The sequence below is a fragment of the Oryx dammah genome, unplaced genomic scaffold, assembly GCF_014754425.2.
Source record: "Oryx dammah isolate SB20612 unplaced genomic scaffold, SCBI_Odam_1.1 HiC_scaffold_28, whole genome shotgun sequence".
Taxonomy (NCBI): Eukaryota; Metazoa; Chordata; class Mammalia; order Artiodactyla; family Bovidae; genus Oryx; species Oryx dammah.
The window spans coordinates 41,879,981-41,901,386 of record NW_024070212.1 but is presented as its reverse complement, the minus strand read 5'-3'; the positions used below and the strand labels follow the sequence as shown (position 1 = coordinate 41,901,386).

The window sequence follows — 21,406 nt, the reverse complement described above, 5'->3', positions numbered from 1 at the left end:
TTCCTCCAAAAGCTACTTACTAGAAGGAACGATTGTTTAATAGTCTCCTGTTTCTTTTTAGACTCTTTTTTGAAATAAATTCCAATTTTATATAGTTAGGTACATATAAATTACATTCATAAGTTTTATATTTATATCTATTTTATACACATAAATAAGACTGCAGTATACAGACTGTTTAACAAGTTGTTCTTTTAGTTGACAACATGATCTTATTATAGCTAATTATTTCTTTTTAACTTTTAAATAGCAATACACTGTGTTAAAGTACTTGAATTCCTTTTAACCATTTTGGTAGATTATTTGTAGTTCATTTCTCACTCATTCATTTAATACATTTTTATTGAATCACTTATTATGTGCGAGGCACTGATCCAGGTAGGGGGATTCAGAGGTGAACATACCAAACCCTGGATTTAGAGGAATTTATATTCTTACAAGTGATACTATAGAAAATAAATTCTTCTGCATGTTAACTCTACTGGCTTTGTGACTATCCGTAAGACAAATTATTAGGCAGAATTCATGGGTCAAAGAGTATACAAATTTAATGATAAATTTTTAATAGATGTTGTCAAATTGCTTTTCAATACAAATTGTACTAGTTTATGTTATCACTAACTGTAACATCACCAACATTAGCTACCATTTAATCTTTGTCAATAGGCAAAATATTCATTATTTTTATTTATATTTCTTTGGTTATGAATGAAACATCTTTTCATGTGTTAATTAGCCATTTATAATTCTTCCATTATTTGCCTATTAATGTTCTTCCCCTGTTTTTCTGTTGGGTTGCTCATCTTTTTCATACTGACTTATTATTACTGGTGGTTCCTTATGTGGCCTCAGCTATATCCTCCTATTATGCTGTTGATCTTTTAATCCTTGTTGACGATGGTTTTCTCTCCTCACTGTAAACAAATGTATTGATCTTTTCTTTTATGGCTTCTAATTTCACATTGTGCATAGACTTTCAAACAACATTCTGTTTTCTTCTGATAATCTTATTTGCAGTTTACTTTTAAATATTTAATAGACCTGGAATTTATATAAAGAATATATTAACTTTATTTAATTTTAAAAAGTGATACTGGGTTGATATTCCATCCTTTTAAACTGGTTTGGGATACCACCAAAATACTTCATAATGTATAATCATATACTGAATGTTCATGGGCCTGTTATCTGTGCTATTCCACTGATCTGTCTTTTACTCTAGCAATATGAAAGACTTTTATAACATACACTGATTGTGTAGTTTTACCTGTTTTTTAAATACTTCTTGGCATTTTTCATGTATGTTACTCTTCCAAATTAACCTCAGAAACTACATCTTTAAATCTATTTATCTTACTTTGTGCTTTTATAAGCCATTTCATTTAGAATAAGCCAGATATTAATTAATTAAAATCAAACCCAGTGGAGGCAATCCTCCACTGATTTACTAGAAACAAGTTCAGAATAAGAATGAAAACTCTCCCTACAAAGTGTTTATTTACTTTTTTTCATTTTTTATTATTATGTAAGAGGAGAATGCTAGTTGGTGAAAAGGAAAAAATGTAAAAACAAACCTGTCTGCTTCTTTCAGAGAAAGTCAAGTTATTAATAAGACTTACTTTTTAAAATAGAAAGCAATTTTTGAGGAAAAAGAACTCCTAAAGTTGGTGTCTTTGGTAGCACCTGGGAAGAAAATGTGTACCACCAACATCCTTAAGTAAATGTGTACCATCAACACTAGACCATTCAGGTATGAATGACCTAAATCAAATCCCTTATGATTACACAGTGGAAATGACAAATAGATTCAAGGGATTAGATCTGACAGACAGAGTACCTGAAGAACTATGGACGGAGGTTCGTAACATTGTACGGAAGATGGGGATCAAGACCATCCCCAAGAAAAAGATGTGCAAAATGGCAAAATGGTTGCCTGAGGAGGCCTTACAAATAGCTGAGAAAAGAAGAGAGGAGAAAAGGAGAGATATACCCATTTGAATGCAGAGTTCCAAAGAATAGCAAGGAGAGATAAGAAAGCCTTCCTCAGCAATCAATGCAAAGAAATAGAGGAAAACAATAGAATGGAAAAGACTAGAGATCTCTTGAAGAAAATCAGAGATACCCAAGGAACATTTCATGCAAAGATGGGCACAATAAAGGACAGAATGGTATGGACCTAACAGAAGCAGAAGATATTAAGAAGAGGTGGCAAAAATACACAGAAGAATTATATAAAAATGACCCAGATAAAGGAGTCGCAAAGAGTCGGACACGACTGAGCAACTGAACTGAACTGAAATGAACCATGATGGTGTGATCACTCACCTAGAGCCAGACATCCTGGAATGTGAAGTCAAGTGGGCCTTAGGAAGCATCACTACAAACAAACATAGTGGAGGTGATGAAATTCCAGTTGAGCTCTTTCAAACCCTAAAAGATGCTGTAAAAGTGCTGCACTAATAGGCCAGCAAATTTGGAAAACTCAACAGCGGCCACAAGACTGGAAAAGCCCAGTTTTCATTCCAGTCTCAAAGAAAGGCAATGCCAAAGAATGCTCAAACTACCGCACAGTTGCACTCATCTCACATGCTGTTAAAGTAATGCTCAAAATTCTGCAAGCTAGGCTTCAACAGTATGTGAACCATGAATTTCCAGATGTTCAAGCTGGATTTAGAAAAAGCAGAGGAACCAGAGATCAAATTTCCAACATCCGCTGGATCATCAAAAAAGCAGGAGAGTTCCAGGAAAACATCTATTTCTGCTTTATTGACTATGCCAAAGCTTTTGACTGTGTGGATCACCACAACTTGTGAAAAATTCTTAAAGAGATGAGAATACCAGACCACCTGAGCTGCCTCTTGAGAAATCTGTATGCAGGCCAGGAAGCAACTTTAGAACTGGACATGGAACAACAGAGTGGTTCCAAATCAGGAAAGGAGTACATCAAGGCTGTATATTGTCACCCTGCTCATTTCGTATATGCAGAGTACATCATGAGAAACGCTGGGCTGGATGAAGCACAAGCTGGAATCAAAATATCAGTAACGTCAGATACGCAGATGACACCACCTTTATGGCAGAAAGCAAAGAAAAACTAAAGAGCCTCTTGATGAAAGTGAAAGAGGAGAGTGAAAAAGTTGGCTTAAAACTCAGCATTCAGAAAACAAAGCATTCATGGCATCCAGTCCCATCACTTCATGGCAAATAGATGGGGAAACGGTGGAAACAGTGTCAGACTTTATTTTGGGGGGCTCCAGAATCACTGCAGATGGTGACTGCAGCCATGAAATTAAAAGACACTTGCTCCTTGGAAGAAAAGTTATGACCAACCTAGACAGCATATTAAAAAGCAGAGACATTCCTTTGCCAGCAAAGGTCCGTCTGGTCAAGGCTATGGTTTTTCCAGTGCTCATGTATGGATGTGAGAGTTGGAGTATAAAGAAAGCTGAGCGCCAAAGAATTGATGCTTTTGAACTGTGGTGTTGGAGAAGACTCTTGAGAGTCCCTTGGACTGCAAGGAGATCCAACCAGTCCATCCTAAAGGAGATCAGTCCTGAATATTCATTGGAAGGTCTGATGCTGAAGCTGAAACTCCAATACTTTGCCCACCTGATAGGAAGAACTGATTCATTGGAAAAGACCCTGATGCTAGGAAAGATTGAAGGCAGGAGGAGATGGGAACAACAGAGAATGAGATGGATGGATGGCATCACTGACTCAATGGACATGAGTTTGAATAAGCTCTGGGAGTTGGTGATGGACAGGAAAGCCTCAGGTGGTGCAGTCCATGGGGTCACAAAGAGTCGGACACGACTGAGTGACTGAACGAAATATCTTTAGTGCCCCCAAAAATGTATAGAATACCTGAATACTAATTGAAGCAGACAGGTGGGACTGGGGTTGAACTGGTAGGAATTGCTGTGTTTTTCTTCTACAGTGTTGTTTTTTTTTCCCCAGTCAGCATCTCTCTCTCCTCTTTACCCAGCACCGCCTCTCTCTCCTTCTGTGTGTGTGTGTGTGTGTGTGTGTGTGTGTGTGTGTTAGGTTTTTGCAGAAGGATACATAAGGAGGTAGGAAGGAATGCTTATGAAATAAATAGTTCTTTTATTTTCTAAGAAAAAAACAATAAACTAAAAATATGAAATAAGTAACAGTTATAATCTCCTTATACATATCTGCATTTAAGATATAATATTTTCTTTCTTTCAGAAAATAGGAAAACAACAAGGCCTGATCCAAATCACCACCTTAAGATAATTCAGGATCCTGAATACAGACGGCTTGGCTGTACTGTAGATATGAATGTTGCTCTAGCAACTTTCATACCACATGAGTATGTTTTATATGTTACTACATACTAAAGAACAATGTTACTTGTAAACCTTTATGACTATTCTGATTGCATTTATGGTATTATTTTTATGCTCTTTGTTAACAGCCTGAATAGAAAATGAAATAGCTAGTAGGCTACTTTCCAGACTACCCCTGCATTATTTCTACCATCAGTTTGAATTTACACCTACAACGAGTCAATTTCATTTGTTCTAAAACTTACTTATAATATTAATAGCTGTATTTGCTGCTATACTTTTATAACTTAGTGATTTCCCTAGTGGCTCAGACGGTAAAGCGTCTGCCTACAATGCAGGAGACTCAGGTTCAATTCCTGGGTCGGGAAGATCCTCTGGAGAAGGAAGTGGCAACCCACTCCAGTACTCCTGCCTGGAAAATCCCATGGACGGAGGAGCATGGTAGGCTACAGCCCATGGGGTTGCAAAGAGTTGGACACGACTGAGCAACTTCACTCACTCACTACTTCCAACACATGACATTTCCCCTTTTGTGGTAAAAATGTATACAACTGGAAAATTTCCTAAGCCTTAATTAAGGTCCTAAGTTTCTATGACCCGTATTAGAAAATTTTTTAATGTAGAGTTTGTAGAACCATTAAATAATGTTCGTGATGCTTTATCTACTTCAAGCAATGGGCCAGCCGCAATTAATGAATGCTGCAATTGGTTCAGGAAGAGAATTGAGGAATTAAATTCAGAGAAGCATCAACTTGTGAACTATCATCAGGAACAGGTTTTACCTACTTCTTTTGAATTGTTGTTTTTCTTTGAGTTTTAATACTGTTTTTTGTTGTTGGTATTGACATAAGTTCATGTTTTCTAGGCAGTCAATTGCCTTTTGGGAAATGTGTTTTATGAACGACTGTCTGGCCATGGTCCTAAACTAGGACCTGTTACTAGAAAACATCCCTTGGTTACCAGGTATTCCATTTTTGTTTTCTTCTCATGAAAGGTTAAAAACTGAAAATTGTATTAAACTCTTCAAATTAACCTAAATTTGAATTTCCTTGAATGTGTGACCCAGTATGTTTCTTAAATTGAAATAGCAGTTTTGATCTGGTAACTAGGCTTAATATTAATTAATTTTGTTGGGCAAATCTTTAGTTAGAGAAACTATCATCAGTATGAACCAATTTATAATCATTTACATTCATGTTTCTGGAGGACTGCATACTTACTAATAATTTCAGTATTAAGCAAATTAAGCAAGTATTTAGCTCCTTATAAGTAATGTACAGCAGAGATTAGGCAACTGAAGCATAGTAAAAACTTTTGCAAAATAATGTCAATACTTTAGTGATTTTCTTAGTCATTCTATGAGATTTTTAAAGTTATTACTTAGAATGTTAATCAGATATACTGTAATACTAACTCAATTTCTCAAATCCTACTAGATTTACTCAAAATTTCTGATGATTTTTTTCACCTGTATTGAAGTTTATTTATTTCTTATAAATGGTGTCAAACTAATTTTATCTATTCTATTCATTAGGGACAAAGTTTAATTTTAATGGTATTAATTCAGATTTTCTCCAAGGAATTTCTCTGTGTGGATTTCATACTTCATTGTATCTCCCTAGATATTTTACTTTCCCTTTTGAAGACATATCCCTCTCTGTAGAAGAATCGATGATTCATGTCCCAAATAAAGCTTGTTTTCTGATGGCACATAACGGGTGGGTAATGGGAGATGATCCCCTTCGAAATTTTGCTGAACCAGGTATGTCATTTTTGTTAACTTCTCTATGGACAGGGAAATAAAAGTTCATGGCAAGCTCAGAATATAAATTGTTTGTTGATTTTGTTCCCCGAGTAGGCTAATGATTTTTAAATTGTTTCATTGGCGATGCCAGAGGTGCATACCGTTTAAGAGAAGAGAAGGGACTAACAGAATGAGATTCAGCTTCTTTCTCCTTCTTTCCTTTTCTACCCCTATCTCCTCAAACAGAAGAGTTCTCATATATCTATTTGATATTATGGTTCTACAGAAGATTTTATTTGGGCACCTTATTTGTATACAAATGTACTCATTTGCATCTTTAAAAACCCATCTGAACCTGTATGATTACAACTGTTTACTGTAAGAGATATTTTCACTCATTAGCTAGAGGAGTATTTAAGGTATTTGAATGAGTTAAACTAGAAAACAGTTGTTTTTAGATTCCCTCTTACTTAATGCTAGCTTCTTATTTCTTATAGCTGTTTCATTGCCAGGAATAATTTTGTAGGGGACCTATCGATATATTTATTTTTTAACATTTTAGAATCAGAAGCCTATTTTTATGACATTAAATTTAATTCAGAAGTCTCATTTTAAAAAAAATGTAGCTTTGCATTTAAGTATCTCTGCCCTCTCCTTTCCAACCATTCGAAGTGAAAATGACACTCTGCTCTACACCATGGATTTAATGTAACATATTGTCAAAAATTGGTAGCAAGGTGGAGATGGAGCTTTAAATGGTTTTGGTATAGCTTTAAAGGCTCATGATATTACTATTATTGTTTTCCTTTAACAAGCAACTTGAATTTTTACTATTAAGCACACATTTTTAGAAGAGACTATAAGGTACAGTTTTAGCAAAATAGATAGGAGATCTAAATTACTATCAATTTTTAAAAACTTTATCCCATACCATTTTAGATATAATATTAACCTATATATGGCTTGTGTTAGAAATAATAGATGTGATTTTAAAACAGTTTTTCCTTGAAATAAATACTTTCATTTTATTCCTTGAACCATTGAAAGCAAGCTCCTTTTTTAACAGGTTCAGATGTTTATCTAAGGAGAGAACTTATTTGCTGGGGAGACAGTGTTAAATTACGCTATGGGAAAAAACCAGAGGACTGTCCTTATCTCTGGGCACACATGAAAAAATACACAGAAATCACCGCAACTTATTTCCAGGGAGTTCGTCTTGATAATTGTCACTCAACACCTCTTCATGTAGCAGAGGTACAGATAAATAATTCATCTGTGTTAAAGAAATCAGCTTTCCTTAATGAGAGTGTACAAATACATGTTTCCTTTTGCTTGTTGAATGCTAACAGCAATATGGTGGTAGTATTTTAAAACTTGCATAATTTGCATAATTCTGAGAATTTTTTTGATGCAGATATTATGGAGTACTGGGCTACAAAATGTTTGAGTTAATATTTTTATTTAAGTTAGGGATGTTATATTGTCTCTGATAATACACATACAACAATATTGCCATATATATTATTAAAATATTAATATTTTAAAAGAATTAACCTTAATAATTTCACAATATATAAATATTAATTTGTCTTATTCTTATTATTAGGTATGTTTCAATAAATTAGTAGCCACTGTGAAGTCGTATAGCTTATTTCATATTATAATAATTATTTAAACACTAGCATTACAGCATATTGAAGATAGTTTGTCTCATTGATTCAGTTTTCATTATCATATGGAAATGTAATTATATGTAAATGTAAACATAAAAATGTTCTGTTCCTCTTCAGGTTTTTTATAGTAACTTAAGCTATGCCAACATTTATAGCATTATCTTTTATATTTCATAAAAGGGGACCTATCAATATATTTATTTTTTATATTTCATAAAAGATAATGCTTTAAATTTTATATAATACTATAAATGCTATAAATTTTACATAATTTATAGCATTATCTTTTATGTTTACATCTTTGTAAACACTTTAGAGTTTCATTCTATTTGTAAGATCTTCGAAAGTTTCCTAGTGACAAGTTAGTATTCTATGGGAATGTGTGCTTATCTGAAAAACATCTATTTCTATCATTTTAAAGCAGTATTATAATGCATATGTTCCAAGTCCTGTGATGAAAAATTGCTTTGATTTGGAAGAATTTAATGAACATTAGTTAAGGTAGTAGAACATTTTTAACTTCTAAAAAAGGTAGAGTTTTTTTTTTTTTATGTATGCCTTTAGCAATACATTTGTAAGATGGTTATAACATTATAGCAAAACTTAGAATACTAAAATTTAATTTTAAGTTTAAAAATCCTCTAGGGTCTTACATGTTAGAATTTCAAGTATTTTATTAGCCTTTGTGCAAATGTTCAAAAATTTTTTTGAACTGATCTGATTTCTGATTAGAGATTTTAGGGAATTCCTTGGCAGTCAAATGGTTAGAACTCAGTGCTTTCACTGCCGTGGCCCTGCATTCAGTCCCTGGTCAGTGAACGAAGATTCAGCAAGCCACATAGCATGGCCAGGAAAAACAAAAGGAATTTATTATCATCTGCAGGAAAAACTGGCTTCAGTCTAGTCAGACCTAATCTTTACAATAGCTAAATGATGCACCAGCAGGGAATTTATCATTTATAGTTTAGTCAAGGGCCTGGAAATTAATAGACTAATTAGAGATATTAAAAACAAAACATAAAATAGGGTTTGGAAAGCCTAGCAGAATTGCAGTATTATGGTTTACATTTTTAAAGTGACACTAACATTTTTCTTCTTCCTTTTTTTCCTCCTTTTGTGTCCCATCTGCAAAATCTAATCTTTTTTAACTGTTATATTCACTTTTTACATTATTTTGTTCCCTGTATGTATTGGTCCATTTTATGTTTTCTTACTTATGCACAATTAAATTTATTTGGAAATTCTCTTGGATTTCCATTTTGTCTTGCTACATGGTATTTTCCTGTGTCAAATCCATGCCTGGTCTTGCTTCCTCTCCTTCCCCCACACCATCTTGCTTTTCTTGTTCTGTTATATTTGTGACTGTGCTTTTTGCAGTACATGTTGGATGCTGCTAGGAAATTGCAACCCAATTTATATGTAGTAGCTGAACTGTTCACAGGAAGTGAAGACCTGGACAATGTCTTTGTTACTAGACTGGGCATTAGTTCCTTAATAAGAGGTAGGCTCATTGAAAGTGTTTTTTCCATCTAAAGCTTCAGTTTTTAAGTAGATTAAAAGACATTTAATAGCTTTATGTACAGTGTTTAATAATGTTCAACATAGTTATTATTCTTTTAAATATTCTACTCAAAATTTCTTAATATAACTGCATCTGTTTTCATCAGTAAAAATTTCTACTTTGGGGTAAGATATCTCACCTTAACTTGAAAGACCAATGGAACGAATTGATGACTCTTGAACAAAATCACTTTTTGTTGTTGAAAATATATAAATCTGTTTTTCACCTCTATCTGCCTAAATGATGTAATCTTGAGATTTTTCTCCATAGATTTTATGGAACCAACATCCTAATAAGCAGCATATATTCCTTTTTTTACTGCATGAGCCATTTCTCTGGTTAAGTTGCAGAAAAGACTTTTTTGTCATTTAAGCTGATGGACATTTGTTTAAATATTTAAATCAGTTTTATTTTTGATAATATTTTTGTGGTCTGTTTTTGAAAGTCTGTCACAATACAAAATCTAATCTCTTTTGGGGCATTGCTAATGAAGTTTGTTAAAATATTATGTAATGCTTTGCAGAGGCAATGAGTGCATACGATAGCCATGAAGAGGGCAGGTTAGTTTACCGATACGGAGGAGAACCTGTTGGATCCTTTGTTCAGCCCTGTTTGAGGCCTTTAATGCCAGCCATTGCACATGCCCTGTTTATGGATATCACCCATGACAACGAGTGTCCTATTGTGGTAAGCACCTATCCTGTTTCTTGTATTTACTTATTTTGCTACATGTTTTGATATTTAGTTCTCTGCTGTTTAATGGCAGTAATATCCACAGTACCTCAAAATAGTGCCTTAGATTTATAAGTGATTGTGATTTAAAGGTTTTTGAATGGTTTGTTATTTGTTTTAAAGCAAATGAATATATCTTCAGAATGTATTTATGTACTTATCCTTTTACTTCATTGGGCTGTAGGATGGCACTTTGCATTTGAAAGAAAATAAACTTTGTTGTTTTACTCTTTTGTAGCATAGGTCAGCATATGATGCTCTCCCAAGTACCACAATTGTTTCCATGGCGTGTTGTGCTAGTGGTAGTACTAAAGGCTATGACGAATTAGTGCCTCACCAGGTTTGTTTATGTGTTGTTTTTTAAAATCCACAAGGCCCAAAACTGATCATTTTTACCAGAATTTCTCCTTGTAATTAAAACATGCACATGGCTAAGTTTTTATTTTGTTCAGATTTCAGTAGTTTCTGAAGAGCGGTTTTACACTAAATGGAATCCTGCAGCATCGCCATCCAACGCTGGTGAAGTTAACTCCCAAAGTGGCATTATTGCAGCCAGGTGTGCTATCAATAAACTTCACCAAGAGCTTGGAGCCAAGGGTTTTATTCAGGCAAGAAGCTATATTTTCTAGGTTTCTTTGTTAAGGTTCAATTTTAGAGCCTTTGCAGTTTGAGCACCAGTGTGTTTTCTCTTTGCTTCTCAGGTGTATGTGGATCAAGTTGATGCAGACATAGTGGCTGTAACAAGACATTCGCCCAGTATCCACCAATCAGTCGTATCTGTTTCTAGAACTGCTTTCAGGAATCCCAAGACTTCATTTTACAGCAAGGAAGTGCCTCAAATGTGCATCCCTGGTAATGTGATCTAAAAAATGTTGTTTTGGTTATATTATATTGTTAAATTGTTAATAATAATAAATATTATTAAATTGTTGTTACATGTCAAATATATTGTAACAGTGCAAGTGTAGATGTAGTTAAGAAAAATAATTACAAATTTTTGATAACTTGTATTTTTACTACATGGAGCAAAACCTGGAAATACTGTTAAATGTTAACATTTTTTGAGTTGTGATTTTATTTTCATCCTAATACATTTTCCTTTATCCTAATTTATATAAATGAACATGTATTTCTTCTACACCCAGCTAGATTTATATGTATATTCATGTACATATGTATATACATATATATTTGTATGTGTGTCCAAGTGTTTCTGTATATGTATACATATATTTACATATAAACCAAAATGGAAAATAGTTTAATATTTAAGGTACTTTATAATCCATCCTCATCTATAGATATTTTCACTGCTCCCTAAGTAGCCTTACTCCTACTTATTTATGAATTCTTTACATCTTTCAAGGACTAAAGTTTCACCTCCTTTGAGAGGCCTTCTCTAAGTACTCAGTAAACTCTCTGTCCTCTGAGCATATAGTAATTATAATCTCTGTATCACTCAGACATTATAAAATCCATCCTTGAGGTATATACTTATTATTACTTGATTGTTTTCTAGATATGTGTGTTTAATTTCCTTATTTATTATTATATATAATATATTATGGCATAACATGCTCCTGTGCATATAGCAGCTGTCCAACTCCATTGACTAATTGAGTGAATGAAGCTTCTCACAAAAATGATCATATTCTATATTTGTTGCTAATTACAAAACATTCATAACTCTCATTTTTAGAAGTTATCAACTTGAATAGTTTTAGGGTTAAATGTCTATTGCTTGTTTTTTTAACTGTTCACAAGTTTATATACAGTAATCTCATCTGGTTGTTGCTAATATACATATATAGTTTTACATGGTTGCACTCAGTGTATACAGTAAAATCTCAGGGTTTTGTTTTTGATCAGTGATCATTCTTAAAACATTTTCCATTTTGTCAGTCCACATAATTGTGATTTTCATTATGTTGAATGTTTTATGTTAGCATTCCATTTTTAACATTTATGTGTGTGTTTAGCAGTGTTCTTTAAGATTTGATAATACACTAGGAATAATCTTTTTTTTTAAATAATTTTCTTAGTATATGTTTTCAGAAGTAGATTTTTAGATCAGAAGGTCTTTCATTGTCAGATTAACAGCTTAAAGTTCAAATTATTTAAATAATAAAGTTTCAGTTTTATATATCCTTTGATCTAGCAGTTCTATTCCCAGGTATGTATCTGAGAAACTCTCCTGCACTTCCACTAGGAAATATGCACAAAAATATTTATTGTAACATTATTTATAATAGAGGAAAAACAATGACAATGGTGGTTAAATGAATACATATTGGTATACTCATACAGTGGAATACTGTTCGGCATTTGAAATAAATGAGGTAGAGCTAACATAGCAGTATAAACAAATTTGAAAAACTACAGTGTTATCCAATAGAAAGGAAGTTGCAGAAGTGTGTCTATAACTTGAATCCACTGACATAAACTTGGAAATATGGGGAATAGTATACAGTGCTTAGGGAAACATGTATATGTAGTAAAAATGCACAGGATCAATGCAGACCAGCCTTCAGGTGGTGGTTACCTCTGAAGGGAAAGAAACGGAACACAGGGACATCAGTTGGGTTTAGAATATTTTCTTAAGCGAGGTAGTGGGATCCGGGTGTTTAACTTTTCCCTACTTTTTCTGTCTTTGAAATATTCCATTTTTAAAATCTAAGCCTTTCAAGTGATCTACTTTCTCTCCTGTCAGTATTAGGAAGGTTTCACATTGTTTCCCAGAGCTAAACTATTATTACTTGATGAGATCTCTCTTAAATAGTTTTGTTAATTTTTTAAAAGCATGTATAAAAACTGCATGTTATGTAGAATTATCTACTCTCAGATTGCTTTTTTTAAAGTTAGCTAATATATTCAACTTTAAGTTAAATGATTTCAAACTCCTTTAGCAGTTCTTAATTCAGATGGTTTAATGTGAAATTTTGTTAAAGTTTTTATATATTCCTAGGCAAAATTGAAGAAGTAGTTCTTGAAGCTAGAACTGTTGAGAGAAATACAGCACCTTATAGGAAGGATCCTAATTCAATCAATGGAATACCAGACATCACAGTAGAAATTAGAGAACATATTCAGGTACTTCAGTCTCTCATCTCACTACTGTATTTAACATTTTAAGGACATTAGACTTATTTATTAACTCATTTTATATATTTTTTTCAAGCTCAATGAAAGTAAAATTGTTAAACAAGCTGGAGTTACTACAAAAGGACCCAATGAATATATTCAAGAAATAGAATTTGAAAATTTGTCTCCAGGAAGTGTTATTATATTCAGGTAGAGTTCAAGCTATTTGACTTAATATTTAAAATAGTTTACATATTCTGTTAATTTTGAATAAATTACTCCTAAGAATCAACCACATTTTAATTAATTAATGTTTTCAGAGTTAGTCTTGATCCACATGCACAAGTTGCTGTTGGAATTCTTCGGAATCATCTGACACAGTTCAGTCCTCACTTTAAATCTGGGAGTCTTGCTGTTGACAACGCAGATCCTATATTAAAAATTCCTTTTTCTTCGTAAGTATGCCTTATTTTATGGAGATTTGCCACTTTAATAATGATAAGTTGTCACAAGCCTGATTTAAGCAGTTGTAAGGCTTCTCTATATCCTTGTTACTCAAAGGATAGTCCAAGGACCAGCAGTATTGGCATCATTTATTGTTAACCTTTTATCCTGGTACTTTTATCATTTGTGTGCACTCATGCTCTCTCACTCATACATGCTCTTTAGGTAGATAGATATACATGTATACATATGTACACACACACATATATATATGTATATACACATCTTTATATATACACACATACAATTTTTCTGAGCTATTTGAGACTAAGTTACATGCATCATACTCTTTATCATTTCATTTTTTTAATGCCAATACATTGTTCTAATATCTGGCTATACCATAGTTTACTTCATCAGTCTCCATTTTTTGGACACTTACTTGGACCAGTTATTTACACTTTATTCATCTCAGTTTCCTCATTTGGAAAATGAGGCTTAAAATAATTCCTACCCCTTAGATTCTATAAGTATTAAATTGGATAATGCACATGAAATACTTAACATAATTTATGGCACGTAACAAATCCTCAATATATGTTATATCTCATGAGTACTAGGGTTATTTCCAGGAATGGAATTTCTGAGTTAGACCATCATATATTTGAAGTTTTTAATACTGCCATATCCTCAGCCCTATGTAAAAGTCTAGTTTCCCACATCCTTACTGAGTATATGTTATTATAATGTAATGTTTAAGAGCATAAAGGTGGGACCAGACTGCCTGGATTTAAATCCAATTTCAGACTTATTAACTGTAAGAAGTAAGAGTTTGGGCAAGTTACTTAAGAGATATAGTGACTCTCAGAACAGTGAGAGAGTACCATTGATCAATAAGTGCTAGCTATTACTAGTCAAATTGGCAAATATAAAGTACTTTAAAGTTACATCTCAATTTATTTTAAATATTAAGCTAATTTCTGTGTTCATAAGTCATTTGTATTTATTTAGTGAAATGTCATTTTTAAATATTAGTTCATTTTTATGTTCTGTTCAGTTGGTTTTGTTGTTCTATAAGAGCTTTTATTAGTAAGGATATTAACTCTTAATTCAAGCCATACTTAGTAGATACATTATTTTAAAAATCTGAGATGAAGCAGTTTTGTGCTTCTATGGCATGTTTATAAAATAGCACATTCCTCATCAGAGCTACTAAGATTATCTCGGGACAAGAATCTGCACTTGAATATGCTCTCCAGGTGATTCTTTTTTTTTTAATCTCAGTTTTACTTATTTATTTATTTTACTTTACAATATTGTATTGGTTTTGCCATACATTGACATGAATCCACCATGGGGGTACATGTGTTCCCCATCCTGAACCCCCCTCCCACCTCCCTCCCCATCCCATCCCTCTGGGTCATCCCAGTGCACCAGCCGCAAGCACCCTGTATCATGCATTAAACCTGAACTGGTGATTCGTTTCACATGTGATAATTTACATGTTTCAATGCTATTCTCCTATATCATCCTGCCCTTGCCCTCTCCCACAGAGTCCAAAGGACTGTTCTATACATCTGTGTCTCCTTTGCTATCTTCGCATATAGGGTTATTATTACCATCTTTCTAAATTCCATACATATGTGTTAGTATACTATATTTGTATTTTTCTTTCTGGCTTCCTTCACTCTGTATAATAGGCTCCAGTTTCATCCACCTCATTAGAACTGATTCAAATGTATTCTTTTTAATGGCTGAGTAATATTCCATTGTGTATATATGTACCACATATCCATTCGTCTGCTGATGGACATCTAGGTTGCTTCCATGTCCTGGCTGTTATAAACAGTGCTGTGATGAACATTGGGGTACACGTGTCTCTTTCAGTTCTGGTTTCCTTTCTGGTTTCCTTGGTGTGTATGCCCAGCAGTGGGATTGCTGGGTCATAAGGTAGTTCTATTTCCAGTTTTTAAAGGAATCTTCACACTGTTCTCCATAGTGGCTGTACTAGTTTGCATTCCCACCAACAGTGTAAGAGGTTTCCCTTTTCTCCACACCCTCTCCAGCATTTATTGCTTGTAGACTTTTGGATAGCAGCCATTCTGACTGGCATGAAATGGTACCTCATTGTGGTTTTGATTTGCATTTCTCTGATAATGAGTGATGTTGAGCATCTTTTCATATGTTTGTTAGCCATTTGTATGTCTTCTTTGGAGAAAGGTCTGTTTAGTTCTTTGGCCCATTTTTTTGGTTGGGTCGTTTATTTTTCTGGAATTGAGCTGAAGGAGTTGCTTGTATATTTTCGAGATTAATTCTAGGTCCGTTGCTTTGTTTGCTATTATTTTCTCCCATTTCTCCCATTCTGAAGCCTGTCTTTTCACCTTGCCTATAGTTTCCTTTGTCGTGCAGAAGCTTTTAATTTTAACTAGGTCCCATTTGTTTATTTTTGCTTTTATTTCCAATATTCTGGGAGTTGGGTCATAGAGGATCCTGCTGTGGTTTATGTCGGAGAGTGTTTTGCCTGTTTTCCCCTAGGAGTTTTATAGTTTCTGGTCTTACGTTTAGATCTTTAATCCATTTTTAGTTTATTTCTGTGTATGGTGTTAGAAAGTCTTCTAGTTTCATTCTTTTACAAGTAGCTGACCAGTTTTCCCAGCACCACTTGTTAAAGAGATTGTCTTTTCTCCATGGTATATTCTTGCTTCCTTTGTCAAAGATAAGGTGTCCATAGGTGCGTGGATATACCTCTGGGCTTTCTGCAAGGAGTTCACTGACTATGTTGGTAAATGCTGCAGTAGAATGGAGTTGGTACTGAGGCTGACGATTTGATTCACTCTTGACTCACAAATTACAAAGGGTCAGTCCCAGGAGAGAGGAGGGAAGCTAGCAGAGACAAAGGGAACAGCTGACAGTTTTCTAAGTTGATGGTGGTGGTTTAGTCACTAAGTCATGTTCTAAGTTGAGACAGAAGTAAGTGAGAAAAAAGAAAATATTTTCAAGAAAATATGTGTTCACATAATATTTACAAGGATATGTATTCAGTTGTATAAGGTGAATTTACCTGAGTAATTAGAAGTGCAAGAAAATAGGGTTTCAGTTGCATTCAGGTAGGTGTGGTCCCTTACACAATCTCACTGCTAACTGAACCTTTGTTGAAACTAAGGCCATGAGAGTTAGTTTCTGCATTCTGATCATTATCAAGAAACAACTTTAAGAAAATCTTAGTTCTTTGAATAATGAATCTGAACGGTAGTGCAACTTTAGGAAAGGACAGAAGGGAAAAGGAGAGATAGGCAACAGTAGAATAACACATGATTTCTAAGGTAATTAACTGTGACTTTTGATTATCCTCTTACTGATCCTTTGAAAATTATTTTGAGTTTAAGATAATTAGTATAAAAGTGCTTGGAGAATATAGGAGGAGGAGGATATAGGAGAATATAAAGGAGAAGAAAGACTAAGTCTGAAATAGAAAGATTAAAAACACAAATTTAAAAGATAAAGGGTATAACAGCCAAAAGAGTTTTTCAGTGTACTTCTAATTAATAAAATTTAGCACTTGATTAATTCCTTGTCTTGGAAGAAGTGTTACTTCTGTTTGAGTTTTTAGTTTTAGTTTGTTCTTTAATTGCTGTTTATAATGTGTACTGCTTACAATGTACAGTATAATGCTGAGTTCCTAAAACATACATTCCTAAGACATTTTATGGTTATGGTTCAGATTTTCTTCTTTATTTTTATTGAGAGCAAATGGAATTTCATTATATTTAACCAGTTTTCTTTATTTTCCAATTTTTAGTATTGCCTCTAGATTAACTTTGGCTGAGCTAAATCAGGTACTTTACCGATGTGAATCAGAAGAACAAGAAGATGGTGGAGGATGTTATAACATACCAAACTGGTTACCTCTTAAATATGCAGGTCTTCAAGGTAAGCAAGTATAAAGATGGTGAAGCTTTTCAGGGGTATTTTTTTAGGGTCAGGTGGTATCTTCCTTATAGAAATAAGAGTATGGGCTCACAGTTCAACTGCTTGGGTTCAAATCATGGCTCTGCCACCTACTCATTGATTGACCTCTGACAAGTAACTTACATAAATTCTCTGTGCCCCAACTTCTGCCTCCATAAAATGTGAATCAGTTCAGTTCAGTTCAGTCACTCAGTCGTGTCCGACTTTCTGCGACCCCATGAATCGCAGCACGCCAGGCCTCCCTGTCCATCACCAACTCCCGGAGTTCACTCAAACTCACATCCATCGAGTTGGTGATGCCATTCAGCCATCTCATCCTCTGTTGTCCCCTTTTCCTCCTGCCCCCAATCCCTCCCAGCATCAGAGTCTTTTCCAATGAGTCAACTCTTTGCATGAGGTGGCCAAAGTACTGGAGTTTCAGCTTTAGCATCATGCCTTCCAAAGAACACACAGGACTGATCTCCTTTAGAATGGACTGGTTGGATCTCCTTGCAGTCCAAGGGACTCTCAAGAGTCTTCTCCAACACCATAGTTCAAAAGTATCAATTCTTCGGCGCTCAGCCTTCTTCACAGTCCAACTCTCACATTCATACATGACCACTGGAAAAACCATAGCCTTGACTAGATGGACCTTTGTTGGCAAAGTAATGTCTCTGCTTTTAAATTAGCTATCTAGGTTGGTCATAACTTTTCTTCCAAGGAGCAAGAGTCTTTTAATTTCATGGCTGCAATCACCATCTGCAGTGATTTTGGAGCCCAAAAAATAAAGTCTGACACTGTTTCCACTGTTTCCCCATCTATTTGCCATGAAGTGATGGGATCAGATGCCATGATCTTCGTTTTCTGAATGTTGAACGTTAAGCCAACTTTTTTACTGTCCTCTTTCACTTTCATCAAGAGGTTTTTTTAGTTCCTCTTCACTTTCTGCCATAAGGGTGGTGTCATCTTCATATCTGAGGTTATTGATATTTCTCCCGGCAATCTTGATTCCAGCTTGTGCTTCCTCCAGCCCAGCGTTTCTCATGATGTACTCTGCATATAAGTTAAATAAGCAGGGTGACAATATACAGCCTTGATGTACTCCTTTTCCTATTTGGAACCAGTCTGTTGTTCCATGTCCAGTTCTAAAATTATAGACTTTTGTGAGGATTAAATGAGATTTTTCATTTGGGCCCCAAATGGGACTAGGTTGTAAGTATAGTCATCTTTTTTCATATAATTGGAAATATTTTTTATTGCCTATTTGCTTTATCCTACAAAGAGAACTTTTAGTTAAATATTTTGTAGTTAGAGTAGTTGTAAACTGAGATAAAGGAACTAAATATTTAACTGTCAGCTTAATTCATTTGGTTAGCCATATTTTCTTAGATTTTTATTTAGGAAATTTGGTTTACTGCACATATATTCCTGGTTTTTGAAGTTCACAACTTAACAAGCCTCCTTTTCAACTCCTAATTTCTTTGTACATCTCCCATCTCTAAGGGCCAATTCAATTCTTACATCTTCCACAAATCCTTCCTTAATTATTGATTTCACAGTAATTTCTTTGTCTTCCAGACACTCATTATATTTATTATATCTCTTATTAGCCCTTGGAATTTATTGCTTTATTTTAATAATTAATATACTATTTTTTGTGAATGTTTGATCATGGTCAAGAAATAGGCTTTAGAACCAAACTTTATGGGTTGCACTGACTAGCTTTAATTATCTGGTAAATTGTGGCTCAATTTTTTCATCTGTAAAATGGAAATAAAAACAGTGTTTACCACAAGGGCTTACTGTTGGGATTAAATGACTTAATATGTATAAAGTACTTAGACAGTGAGTAGTTAGTTCATAGTAAGTATTCAGTGATAACTAGCTATCAAACTCCCCTAAGTGGACTGTACCCTTAGAAGAATAATCTTTGCCGTTTGAAGGATTCTTGTTTTTAGCTTTCATACCTTCTGCAAAATCAAGCACATAAGAAGCTTTCAATAAAAAATTTTAAGACTTTTTAAGCTTATGACATTCTTTCTGAAATATTCTCATTTTTTATCTTGTGCTGTAATAAAGAAATGAATGTGTTACCAGCCATAAGCAGATATCTACTCCATTTTCATTCTGAGATGTTAAACTCCTTTTTCTACTTGCCTGAAAGGACTGTACTTTCATGAACTTCTTTTGTTGCCTTTACGTTCCTTATAATTAATTAAGTATAGTTATAGACATAACTAAACTTTCTACTTTCCTACTGCTACTTCATGAAATGATTTTTCTCATTCGTTCTAAATATAATTGACCTTATTTGATTTATTTTTTTACTCTATACCAATCCATATTCCCTCTGGCTGTTTAATATTTCCAACAATCACCTTGTATTTCCAGTAGTCTTTTAGTAACAACCTCAGTTCAGTTTAGTTCAGTCGCTCAGTGTGGTCTGACTCTGCGACCCCATGAACCGCAACATGCCAGGCCTCCCTGTCTATCACCAGCTCCCGGAGTCCACCCAAACCCATGTCCATCGAGTCGGTGATACCATCCAACCATCTCATCCTCTGTCGTCCCCTTCTCCTCCTGCCCTCAATCTTTCCCAGCATCAGGGTCTTTTCGAATGAGTCAGCTCTTCACATTAGGTGGCCAAAGTATTGGAGTTTCAGCTTCAGCATCAGTCCTTCCATTGAACACCCAGGAGATTACTCAAATCACACTTAACCATTTCACTGACCTTTCTCTTCTCTAACCTGAATTCCCCTTCCCTACTTCTTGTAACAACAATATCTTAAATTTATATATTTAACTTTAAATTTTTAAAACATGCTTATTGTACACAATAAAATTAATTAAATTCTAACTAAATAAATTTATTTGGAATGTAGTCAGTGAAGCCAATATAATTTTAAATTACTACCCTATTAAGTGATGGAAAGAAGTATTATTGTTCTAGCTATCTGTCATTGGAATAACAATATGTTATATATACATAGAAGTTCTTTCCAACCCTATGAATTATAGCCTGCCAGGCTCCTCTGTCCATGGGATTCTCCAGGCAAGAATACTGGAGTGAGTTGCCATTTCTTCCAGGGGATCTTCCTGACCCAGGGATTGAACATACTACATCTCTTGCATTGGCAAGTGGATCCTCTTACCACTGAGCCACCTGGGAAGCCCCAAAATTTCTATGGCACAGTGGTAAAGAAGCTGCCTGCCAGTGCAGATGACTTAAGAGATGCAGGTTCCATCCCTGGGTCGGGAAGATGCCCTGGAGTAAGAAATGACAACCCACTCCAGTATTCTTGCCTGGAAAATTCCATGAACAGAGAAGCCTGATGGGCTACAGTACATGGAGTCACAAAGAATTGGACACGACTGAGCACACACACACACACACACACACGTGCATAGAAATTCTAATATTTCCAGTTGAGTGGTACTTGAGGATATGTCTGTATACTTCTTTTTGATACTTCATTTAGTTCCAAGTACCTCCTGTTATGGTCTTCCCTGATGGCTCAGCAGTAAAGAACCCACCTGCCAAAGCAGGAGACAGGATTCTATCTCTGGGTCGGGAAGATCTCCTGGAGAAGGAAATGGTGACCCACTCCAGTATTCTTGCCTGGAAAATTCCATGGACAGAAGAACCTGGTGGCAGGATCCAATCCATGAGGTTGCAAAAGAGTCAGACAACTTAGCAACTAAACAACAACACAAACTCCTGTTATATTTCAAAGATTCTTTCCAGAACAGACTTTATTCTTAGTATCACCATAGGTGATCTTGCTGTCTCTGAGGTCAGTTCCATGATTTTTCTTAAATCTTGCTTGAATATTCATGAATCTACCACTTTTCAACTGTGAAAAGACAAACATCAGTTTTCTGCCCCTAGATGCCTTAGGATAGGGAAGCTGTG

The 21,406-nt window shown here is 34.6% G+C and overlaps 1 protein-coding gene across 2 annotated transcripts in view; it reads left to right on the top strand.

The window, feature by feature from the left end:
• AGL (amylo-alpha-1, 6-glucosidase, 4-alpha-glucanotransferase) overlaps window positions 1-21,406 on the top strand; it is a 78,503-nt gene that overhangs the window by 22,292 nt on the left and 34,805 nt on the right. For both annotated transcript variants that reach the window (XM_040232238.1, XM_040232239.1), the window contains exons 8-21: window positions 4,210-4,333; window positions 4,983-5,085; window positions 5,176-5,273; window positions 5,933-6,072; window positions 7,121-7,308; window positions 9,105-9,228; window positions 9,812-9,975; window positions 10,259-10,360; window positions 10,473-10,628; window positions 10,722-10,872; window positions 12,986-13,110; window positions 13,199-13,311; window positions 13,422-13,556; window positions 17,345-17,475. In XM_040232238.1, the coding sequence (XP_040088172.1) occupies window positions 4,210-4,333; window positions 4,983-5,085; window positions 5,176-5,273; window positions 5,933-6,072; window positions 7,121-7,308; window positions 9,105-9,228; window positions 9,812-9,975; window positions 10,259-10,360; window positions 10,473-10,628; window positions 10,722-10,872; window positions 12,986-13,110; window positions 13,199-13,311; window positions 13,422-13,556; window positions 17,345-17,475 (1,854 nt within the window). The remainder of the gene's footprint in view (window positions 1-4,209; window positions 4,334-4,982; window positions 5,086-5,175; window positions 5,274-5,932; window positions 6,073-7,120; window positions 7,309-9,104; window positions 9,229-9,811; window positions 9,976-10,258; window positions 10,361-10,472; window positions 10,629-10,721; window positions 10,873-12,985; window positions 13,111-13,198; window positions 13,312-13,421; window positions 13,557-17,344; window positions 17,476-21,406) is intronic.